Raw genomic sequence first — 10,491 nt, 5'->3', positions numbered from 1 at the left:
AGCAACGTCCACAGTGTCTGGTCACATGGGCAGACCCCCCGCTGATCACGTATCGCAGCCCTCCTTCCCCCTCCTCAGCCTGAAGCTGGGACCCAGGGGGGCCGGACAGGCGTCACTTTCCTGTATTGTGGGGATCTGTATGGGCTTCCACGTGGAAAAAGACTGGGGACTGGGGGGAAAAGGAAGCGGTACTTCTGACCGTTCGAGACATGTCAGGTCTCCACCCAGGTCGAAAAAAGGCGCCATGTGTCCATTTTCGGCTCGCACCACGTCACCTGTATGCCTCCGTCACCCTGTCCTCTCCTCCTGGAGCTTTCAGTAAGACGACATAGTGAGGCGGCCTTTGGCTGCAGCCATCTGTAATGACATTAGTGCTACAGGCTCAAGGCTGATGGCTGCTTTTACAAGGCCTTTTTTTCCCCCCTCTCCTCTCACTTAATGGAGGATGTGGCCTGAGGCCCACATCTCTCTTTCTCTCTTCCTCTCCGTCTTGTTCGCTTGCTTGTTTTTCTCTCTCTGTCTTTCTTTCTTTGCTTCATCCTCTCTCTTCCTTCTTCTTTGCTCTGTCTCCCTCTGTCTCGGAGGAAAAGTCTCCTTTCTTTCCTCTGGTTGGCCAGATCAGAGTGAACTTGATTTGCAGATGAGAACTCAGGGCGCTGTCTATACCAGAGCAGATTTCAGCTATTCCTCATTAGAGTGAGACAGGCTACAGTGCACAGACAGTCCTCTCTCCCTGTCCACTGTCCACACACCCCCTCATATCCCTGCTCTGTCAGCTTCCTCTCATTGGAGAACAAAACCCCCAAAGATTAAGTGACAAAATCAAAACTGATTGATGTATTTCTACTGAAATGCTTTACAGTATTTTTACTGTGTATTTTCCTCACAGTCTAACCCTAAGCTTGATTGGATATAGCACAGACTGGAGGATGCTGTGGCTCTCTAAGTGAATGTGATGGATGTAGTTTGTTAGAGTATGATTTGCTGTAGTCCGGCCTCAAATTGGCAGTGCTGAGGAAGACTGGTCAGCATTTGAGTTGAGGAGCTGACTCTAAAAAGGGGATCTTTTAACTCACAAAACACAATTAAAACAGAGGCTTTAAAGAAAATGAATGTGACACGCACCCAAACACACACACACACAACAAAAAGATAGATACCATTAGTTTCATTCATGCACATACTTGCATGTGGCTGCCCATAAAGGTTCCAGGTCACACAAACTCAGGCAGTGTAGTTTTGTAATTCACTGATAATGAAATTATTCTGTCTCTGTAACACAGATCATGAGATATAAAAGTACAGACACAGAGAGAGAGAGAGATGACTAGCTCTATGTCCTGCTCCTATGCCGGTGTCTGTGGATGTTTACTCTGACTCTTTGACCCCCCCTCTCTGTATCGTAATGAGATTTCCTCTGGCTGGAGTGCAGCCACTGTCCTCCAGGAAGCTCCACAGTCCCTTCACAGACTGCTCTTTATTCATGTCATCCAACGCTCTATTATCTGCTGCTCTGCTTACCGGCCTGCGTGCGCCGCAGGGGCCGTGTTGAACTTTGCCCGTGAACGTGTCCGTTGAACCGTACATGTGACGAGGCGGGTGACGCGAAATCCTTTAGTGTACGCCGCGGCTGCGTGGCCGACTTGACGACAAGCGCGCGGTACCCTGCTCTGAAAGCGTACGCTGCGGAAGGAGTCGGGATTGTGTTCTCTGCTCGTCCGCTGATTAAGCCCTAAGAGTCAGAAGCAGACAGTATCATTCACATCAGTGAATCTTTTGAAGGGTAACAGAGATGTGTGTGTGTGTGTGTGTGTGTGTGTGTGTGTGTGTGTGTGTGTGTGTGTGTGTGACAGAGAGAGAGGGGGAGTGGGTGGTAGCTATCCCTGTTGTCCTTGCGGAGGGTGGGGGCTGGATTAGAGAAGGACGGAAAGCGTGGAATGTTGCTGGTCCCACCGCTTGACGCTGTCACTTCCTGTTGCCTTTCAGTGGCTCTGTCACATTTTGCAGTGCGTCAGCCGAAGTGTCACTTCCTGTCGTCAGCTGTCTGCTCTATAGTCTCCTGTTGTTACTAGCAGAGCCAGTTGTGACTGATGCAGTGCCATCTCTGACTGTGCTAGCAGTCAGGGTGGCGTTTAAACCCCGAGCAAAGGCTCTGTGTTAATACTGTGACATGCTTGTGTTTGAACTTTTTATTTGCAGAGTTTGGACTAAAACGTTTTTTTTGTCAACTAAATGTTTTGGGACTCGAGTTCACGATGCCGGACGGCTTACACAAGCAAAATGTGGATCGTGTCTCTGTTCTGAATTTCCCATCCAGAACCTCTTTGTCTTTCTCTGTTTTCCTCATCTGTTCTTTGTATTGCTTCCTCATTACAGCCCTTCTGTTTTTTCCGGATTCTCAACACAGCCTTGTATACATCCAAATAGTAACAGTAATCCTAAATTCTCTGGAAGACGTGATGTTTTCAGACGTGATGTTTTCAGTTCAGTTTGATCGTTTCATGTGTTTGTTTTTTTTTAAACAGGACAAAATCAGAATGACACATAATGACCTCTTGAGTTGTTCCCCTTGCTCACACTTTGACCACAGCTCTTAACTAACAGTTGTATGCAGATAACAGTATGTGCGTGTCTGTGGCCATCGGCATGAGTCTTCCTTTAACACTGACTTACTGTGTGTATGTGTGTATGTGTGTGTGTGTGTTTGTGTGGATCTAATTAAATTAAAGTTTAACCCTCAAACCCTGTGATTTATCCCGTAACCTTGGGGACTTTATCCCCAAGCCTCCCGTAACCTTGTCCCTAACCTCTCGTAACCCTTAATGTTGTCAGTAGATTCAGATGACCCTTGAGAGAAGTCGATTGTTTTCTCTCCCTTTGGGCTAATACCTATTGGCCCTGTGGTACTCAACCACGCCTACTGTGTGCTTATAAAACTCTTATTCAAAACCTATTCAAACATAATATCAAAGACAGTGTCGCTGATGTTTGAATAAACTGTTCCTTTACAATTACACTACTTCCTCTCTCCTGCAGACTCCCATTTCCAACTTACCATAGGTTTTTCAGCTGTTGGTCCAGTATCAATTTTTCCGTATTACCAAAACAACAACAAAAAAAAAAAATAGCGCATGGATCAACACGACTGAAATGACGGCATTTCCTCAGAGGAGAGGAGCTGATGGAGAGACACGTTACAGAGAACCAGGGGAGGCGCACAGACGTACGTGGAGCAGAGTGACCGGGGGTTGTGTTCCTGGCTCTCAGTCTGTTAGACTGGCTTTGACGAGCCGAGTTCACCTTTGAGTAGATGAATTTTTTAAGACGCGGCCTCTGTCTCTCTGCTCTCACAGTCTCACCCTCTCTGTCTGTCCTCACTCTCAGTTCAGTGTGTGTGGCTTCACAATGACACAGGGTTTCCTGCGCTGTCACTCCACCAGTCTTAACTCTTGGTCCAGACACACACACACACACACACTGACGGTGTCACGGCTTTAGGAGGCCTTTACAGAGTTGCCTTTTTTTTTTTATGATGACATGGCCTCTAAAGCTGTTTTCAGGCAGGCAGACAACTACCACTAACATAAATAATAATAACAATAATAATAATAACAATAATAATAATAATAATAATAATAATAATAATACACTTTTAACATGTGACAGGATATTGTCGCCTGGTTCACATGCTAGACGCTAGGTGTGTGATCTCCTCAACACGACTCTCTCTTTCTATTTGTCACTCTTAACAACCCAAATCTCTCACCTCTGCCCCTCCGTTCCTCCGTCCCCCCCCCACACCCAATCAGCCCACCGTGTGAACACACTGCACAGCACATTAAAAAAAACCAAAAACACTTCCATATGGACGCAGGCCGTCATATTCATCGGTAACATTCTCCTGCCTTGTCCTTCCCTATTCCCCCAACTCCCCTTTACCAATCTTCAATTCCAGGACAGAAAGTTCTTCAAGGGCTTCTTTACAAAAGTAAGTTCTGTGTGTGTATGTGTGCGTGAGCGCGTGTGTGTAGGGGGTGTGTTGTGTGTGTTTGTGAGAAAGTGTGTGTGTGTGTGTGTGTGTGTATGCTTCTTTCCTTCCAATAATCCTTCACTCTTCAGTCACTCCTGCAGTGCCGTGTGGGGAGAAAAAAAGGGGAAAATGAGGAGTTTTTTTTCCGGACCTCATTCTGTCCCCTTTTCTACACGGAAGGGGATACATGCATGTGTGTGTGGAGTTAAAAAAGCGGGCGGGGTAGAGAAAGACTCAGATAAATGTGTGTTAATGTGTGGGGGCTTCACTCAGATAAGAAAGATGAGCCCTGTTGTGTCTGTTTAACCCCTGGGTCACTGTGTCCGTTGAGGTGTTGCTGTGTCGATCTCTGTCTCTGCTTTTCCTTTTCTCAGACATACGGGTAGCTTCACCGAGCACATCTACTTATCCTCTCTCTTTTTTTGATTTGTCAAACTGTCTCCAAAAAAACCTGACCTCTCATTGTTTCCAGGTTACGTGTGGGAGTGTGTGTGTCTGCGCGTGAGTGTGTGTGTGTAAAACCGAAAAAGGAACTTTTGTCTGTGTGGACATTTCAAAAGAGGTTTAGGGGACTTAATGGAGAGAAAGCTAAGAGAAGAAAAACTCTGGGTTCCTTTTCTCGATATCCATGTGTCATTCTCTCTCGTTTTCTGTTTGTCTTCTCAGGCTGGTAAGAAGGCAGTCAGAGCTGTGTTATGGGTGTCAGCAGATGGCCTGCGGGTCGTGGACGACAAAACAAAGGTAGTGGATATGTGACGGCTTATGTCAATCAAAAGGGATGTCCAATGACATTAATCCCTGGTTGAGAATACCTGAGATGTTTCTGTGAACTGTCCACTGTAGGCTGTGCATTTTCCCAGACAGCACACAGCAGAAAATTAAACTTGCGGCTTTGGATATCATATATTAGCTTTTTTCTGAAAGCCATAGTTGTTGCTTCTGCTAAGGTTTGTTGATTGTTTACTTGATCATGCTATTTTTTTTTTCATAAAAACATAACCATAAAACTGCAGAAATGGTGAAATTGGCCTGAAATGTACCTGTCGTCAATGGAGCCTTCCTAGTATGACAAAGCAGCAGGTTGGCAGGCAAAAGGAAGAGTTGTGGGTTTTTCTGCCCCCTGATGGCAGTGTCTCAGTACTGCACAGTGAGCACAGCACAACTCAGTTTGTGTACTAGATAAAAGATAGTTCACCCTGATAAGGGTGAGAATAACTACTTCACAGACCCATACGAACAGATTTTTAAATTTGATATGAGAGAAACTCTTCTTAAAAATGGAAGATTTTACCAGAATTTCACACAGAGGACTTGCTGTCTTCTAGGAGGCCTTTTTGGGTGTTGAGCCTTGACTGTTTTTGGTCATCCCTTGTGACAATATGATGATCAGGTTGTTCTAAATAAGCTGTGCTTTAGAGATAAGAATTTAATCCAAGAAGGCCTAAAATATGCAGAATAATGATTATGCTTTATCACTGTAGGATCTGATTCTGGATCAGACAATCGAGAAGGTGTCATTCTGTGCTCCTGACCGTAACTTTGAGCGGGCGTTTTCGTACATCTGCCGAGACGGTACCACACGACGCTGGATCTGCCACTGTTTTATGGCCGTCAAAGACTCAGTGAGAACTTTACATCTCTCTGCCCCTCCAGTTTGACCGCGGTCTGTGTCTCTCTGGTCCCACAGTCTCACCCATTTAACTCCCTTATCAACCTCACAACCAATATCCCCACTGAAACAGTTCAGTCAGATCTATGATTTGTGCCTATGTTAGGAAAGGTGGTAGTTCAACACTTTTGTATTTAAAAATATAGAGTTACCAATTACAGTTTCACATTGAAATGAATGCAGTGAAGCGATTCATACCGGAACACCCCCCCCCCCCGCCTTATCTTATGGACATCCCGAAACTAATGACTATATTAACCACAGCCTAAAGGACATGCCAGTCATGTCTAATGACACACTTACAGCTGACCCTTACATTTGTATGACCTCATGTTAATAGTGTAATCATGAAATTACCAGAATCCCCAATCTCTGACAGCTGTTCCTTATACTATTAGTCTCAGTTCTTAAACCCAAAACCCAGAGCTGATGTTGATCTGAGTGCTCTCAGCATTGAATATGTAGTGTGTGTGAAAGAGCTCTAATGGTTATTCATGAGCCCTTGCCAAAACTATTATTAGCCCAGCCTTGTCCTTTAAAAAGACATGTCCTTGACAGCAAATGTAGCTATCTAAAAGAAATTGACCCCAAAATAGTTCCTCTGTGGGTTTTATTTTTATAATGCTTTAGCTTTTCATTGTTCCATTGTGTTTGCATGGTGTATGACACATCTTGCGTGCGTTTGTGTGTGTGTGTGTGTGTGTGTGTGTGTATCAGGGGGAGCGACTTAGTCACGCTGTGGGGTGTGCTTTCGCGGCATGTCTGGAACGTAAGCAGAAGAGAGAGAAAGAATGTGGGGTCACGGCCACTTTTGACGCCAATCGGACCACTTTCACCCGTGAGGGCTCCTTCCGTGTCACCACGGCAACAGAGGCAGCAGAAAGAGAAGAGGTCATGCGACAGATACAGGATGCAAAAAAAGGTCTGTGACAGAGAAAAAGAGGGGGGAAAACATGAGAGTCATGCGACAATTGCACTACAGAATTTCTTCCTCTTATTTTACACACACATGACAGGAATAACAACCTATATGCAATTATTTCTGAGTCATAGCTAATACTAACATTAGTATTATCCAGTAATTCTGATTAAATATGAGTAGCCGAAGATTTAAATAGCTTGTTAGACATTGTTTCCTGACATTTTAAAAACAGAAATGTTACTTTTAGTAATAGAGGTAGTTCTGTCATTGATAAACTATGACACCACACTCTTCAGGCAATTTTGTTTGGTATCTGTTCTTGTTATTTTCTCACTATCGATTTGCCAGTGATCTCCCAAATTGTGCAACACTGTTTCCTGTACTATGCTGTGACTCAGACTCACAACATGTAGGAGTGACGGTCATCTGATTTTTTTTTTCGCCCCCGCCTTCTCTCTGTCTTTCAGCTGAGACGGAGGGAAAGGCAGTGGTACCAGGCAGTACCGTCACCTCCTCTGTCAACTCCGCAGTTTCTCTCCCAGGGCCTCCATCACCCTCTTCCTCCCCGCCCTTGCCAATTTCCTCATTAGGTCCTCAGGAGGCAAACCCCCATGCCATCCCACGCCGCCACGCCCCCGTGGAGGCCCTGGCCCGCCAGGGCTCGTTCCGAGGCTTCCCCACGCTCAGCCAGAAAACATCACCGTTCAAACGACAAATGTCACTGCGCATGAATGAGCTTCCGTCCACCATGCAGCGCAAATCGGACTTTCCCATGAAGAACACAGGTGAGTTATATATGACGGGTATCATTATGGGTGATATCTGGCGGGGGGGGGGGGCGCTGATTTTGACAAATAATATTTCAGTATGTATTTGGGCAGCTCTTAGATGTTTCTGGGGAGCCTGCCCCACATCTCAGTAGGTTAAGATAGATTTACACAATGGAGCAGTGTCTTTAGACAGGTTTATCAGTGCTTGGCGAAGTGTGACTCATGAACCAGGAATTTTTTACTCAGTCTGTCAGGAACCGTGATGATTGAATAATGATGGAACAAAGAGAGAACGGAGAAAAAATGCAATCGAAGTTTAAGCAAACAAAAAAAACAAAACAAAAAAACCACCAAGCCTCCCCAGTACAAACAGCAGTTAACAGAGTATCACATATCTAATCTATGACGTGGTGTTTATTAGCTGCCTAGAAAGACATTAGTCATAGATCATAGATCTACTCCATTCATACTACCATGAAAAGCAAGGGGATCCATCAGGCCTCTAATTTTGTGTGAGCCTGAATAAGCTGAACTGATTACAAGAGTCTCGCATATGAGTTATGACATGTAGGAGAAAATGTTTCAGGCTTTTGGTGATTAAGATTTAGCGACTGTCTGGTTCTTCCCTTGACAGTGCCGGAGGTGGAGGGTGAAGGAGACAGCATCAGCTCCTTGTGTACTCAGATCACGTCTGCATTCAGCGTTCCTCCTGGAGACCCCTTCGCCTCTGCCCCCATGCCCAAACCGGCCTCCTCCCCACAGTCTCCTGCTGCACCAGGTAAACTCCACCTTTTGTCTCTCAACCTCTGCTTCTGTCTGAACAGCCCTATCAAAGCCTGTGTCAGTTTGCCAGGAAACCAGGCCAACTAACATTTTGTTTGGCTTGTATGGTCATAACGAGCAGCTAGTGTTAGCTTTGTATTATGTGTGTCTGTGTGTGTGTGTGTGTGTGTGTGTGTGTGTGAGTGTGTGTGTGTGTGTGTGTGGGGTATGTGTGTGTGTGTGTGTGTGTGTACGTATTTGCGCTCTCTGCTTGCCGCTTTTACTTATCTACTCTTCTGTCTTCTACTGTAACATAGTGAATGGCTCAGCTCCTGCGTTCCCCCCGCCCACTGTCACTGTCACTGCTGCTGCTAACCCCCCCCTGACCTTGCCCCCTCCACTGCCTGCACGAGACACTAACCCCTGGGCCCCCGCTGCTCCCACACAGACAGGTAAGCAGCACATAGTGTCCTCAGAGTAGTAGCATCTCTGTTAGCCTACCTGCGGTAACCTCTTAGCCTGAGCTCAGCTTTATGTTCAGTCCAGCAGCGAAGTCAGAGCCATCGCCAGCATAGCGCACTGCAAATGATTTCTTACAAACGGTTAAGCAAACACTGAAAGGCTAATGAAACCACAAGAATCTGGAACAGCAGGGAATCCTGTTCTGCCACTAAAATAGTACTGAACAGCTAGATTAGTTAGTCAGCATTCTGGAGATGTTGCACATGTGAATAGCCAGGACTTTACCATAGATCTCTCTGCCTGCTCTCATTTGACTTCTCCTGGAGACAGGAAGGAGAAATAGTCCTTATATTTAAACCTCCTTACAGTGTCATGTAACATCATGAATCTAGCCAATGGTGTAGAAAATTATTTTTAGCTGTAGTACCACTATTTATTATATCACATGATATTATTTTCATCCAATTCCTACGCTGTATGTGATGTGATTTCATACTTTTTGAAGGAATCATCCTGAAATATTTGCCTTATATAAATTCTGATAATTTTGATTATTCCCTGCTAACCATGTTGAACTAAGACAAATATAATTCTGTAAAATTGTGCAATGTCCACAAATGACTTCTGTCCTGTCCCGTTCTTTCCAGCAGGGCCAGACTGGCCAAATCACACATCTGCGGCCCCTGCTCCCCCTGCTGTGATGGGCCCGCTGGCCGCCCCCACGCCCTCCCACAAGCGCACGCCGTCAGAGGCCGACCGGTGGCTGGAGGAAGTGTCCAAGTCTGTCCGCGCCCAGCAACCAGCGGTTGCCATGAGGACATCCACACCCCCAGCCCAGCCCTTCCCCGCTCCCATGCCTGTCCCCTTGGCGACGGCCCCCCCTGTGGCTTTCATGCCCCCGGTGCCCCCCGCCGTCCCCGCCCTGCCCCCGCGCCAGCCCGCTTTCCACGCTCAGGCCCCGGCTTCCTACCCCATGTCCAACGGGTTACCCTACACCCAGCCCAGTGTGCCCGTGGTAGGAATCACCCCGTCGCAGATGGTGGCTAACGTCTTTGGCTCAGCCACCCAAACCCAACCGATGCCCATCCCCGGCCCCCCGCCTCAGCTGCAGCCCCAGCCCTTCTCCACACCACCGCTGGTTCAGTTTGATCCCCGGGCAGCGGGCAGTCCTTTCACCAAACCTCCGCTGCCTCCGCCTGCCATCCCTCCCTCCCTGCAGCCACACAACGGCAACGCCACCTTTAATGGGGCAGACAACTGGGCGGCCCCCTCCTCACCCGCACCCCCAGCGCCGGCTCAGCCCCAGGTGGATGACTTTGAAGCACAGTGGGCCGCCCTCGAGAGCCGTTCGCGTCAACGCACGTCCCCTTCCCCCAATAACCCCTTCTCCAGCGACCTCCACAAGACATTTGAGATCCAGCTTTAGAGCTACAGAGTAGAGATGCATCTCGGACTGGGACAGCGGCCATCAGGTCACCAAGAGCTTGATGGGTGGAGGAACTTCAAAAGAGAAAACTTCTAACCACTCTGTTCTTGTCTCTCTTGCTTTTTTTTTTTTAAATTTCTGTCTCTCTTTTGCTTTTCATTTGCCCCTGTCTGGTTATGTGTATGACCCAAGCTCGAATGAAAAGAAAGGGAGGAAGTGAATGGAGATTTTTTTCTAGCGGAGTGAAAAAAACCTGCCGTTACACAAAGCTGTACAAAACTTGAGGCTGGACAGAAGTGGCTGCTGTCTGGTGCAATTTGGGATGAAGTGCTGAGATTACCTGGAGTGGCCTCTGAATAGTACATTGCTTATGTTCAAATAAATGGTTCCCCATGTCTTATTCCAAGTTTGCTCCTCCAGATTAATGTTGTGCACTTTTAGCCTTGCACA

The 10,491-nt window shown here is 46.8% G+C and overlaps 1 protein-coding gene across 6 annotated transcripts in view; it reads left to right on the top strand.

The window, feature by feature from the left end:
- numb (NUMB endocytic adaptor protein) overlaps positions 1–10,161 on the top strand; it is a 31,840-nt gene extending 21,679 nt beyond the window's left edge. Inside the window, exons 4-11 of one of the 6 annotated variants that reach the window (XM_030786160.1) lie at positions 3,956–3,988; positions 4,697–4,771; positions 5,512–5,652; positions 6,417–6,621; positions 7,089–7,406; positions 8,026–8,169; positions 8,471–8,605; positions 9,266–10,161. In XM_030786160.1, coding sequence (XP_030642020.1) covers positions 3,956–3,988; positions 4,697–4,771; positions 5,512–5,652; positions 6,417–6,621; positions 7,089–7,406; positions 8,026–8,169; positions 8,471–8,605; positions 9,266–10,041 — 1,827 coding nt within the window. In that variant the 3' untranslated portion in view covers positions 10,042–10,161. Of the gene's footprint in view, positions 1–3,955; positions 3,989–4,696; positions 4,772–5,511; positions 5,653–6,416; positions 6,622–7,088; positions 7,407–8,025; positions 8,170–8,470; positions 8,606–9,262 lie in introns of all 6 variants that reach the window. The other 5 variants (XM_030786159.1, XM_030786161.1, XM_030786163.1 and 2 more) reach the window with 5 other exon arrangements.
- The last annotated feature ends 330 nt before the right edge of the window (positions 10,162–10,491 follow it).

Source organism: Chanos chanos, chromosome 10, assembly GCF_902362185.1.
Source record: "Chanos chanos chromosome 10, fChaCha1.1, whole genome shotgun sequence".
Classification (NCBI taxonomy): domain Eukaryota; kingdom Metazoa; phylum Chordata; class Actinopteri; order Gonorynchiformes; family Chanidae; genus Chanos; species Chanos chanos.
This window is presented reverse-complemented; position numbering and strand designations above follow the sequence as displayed.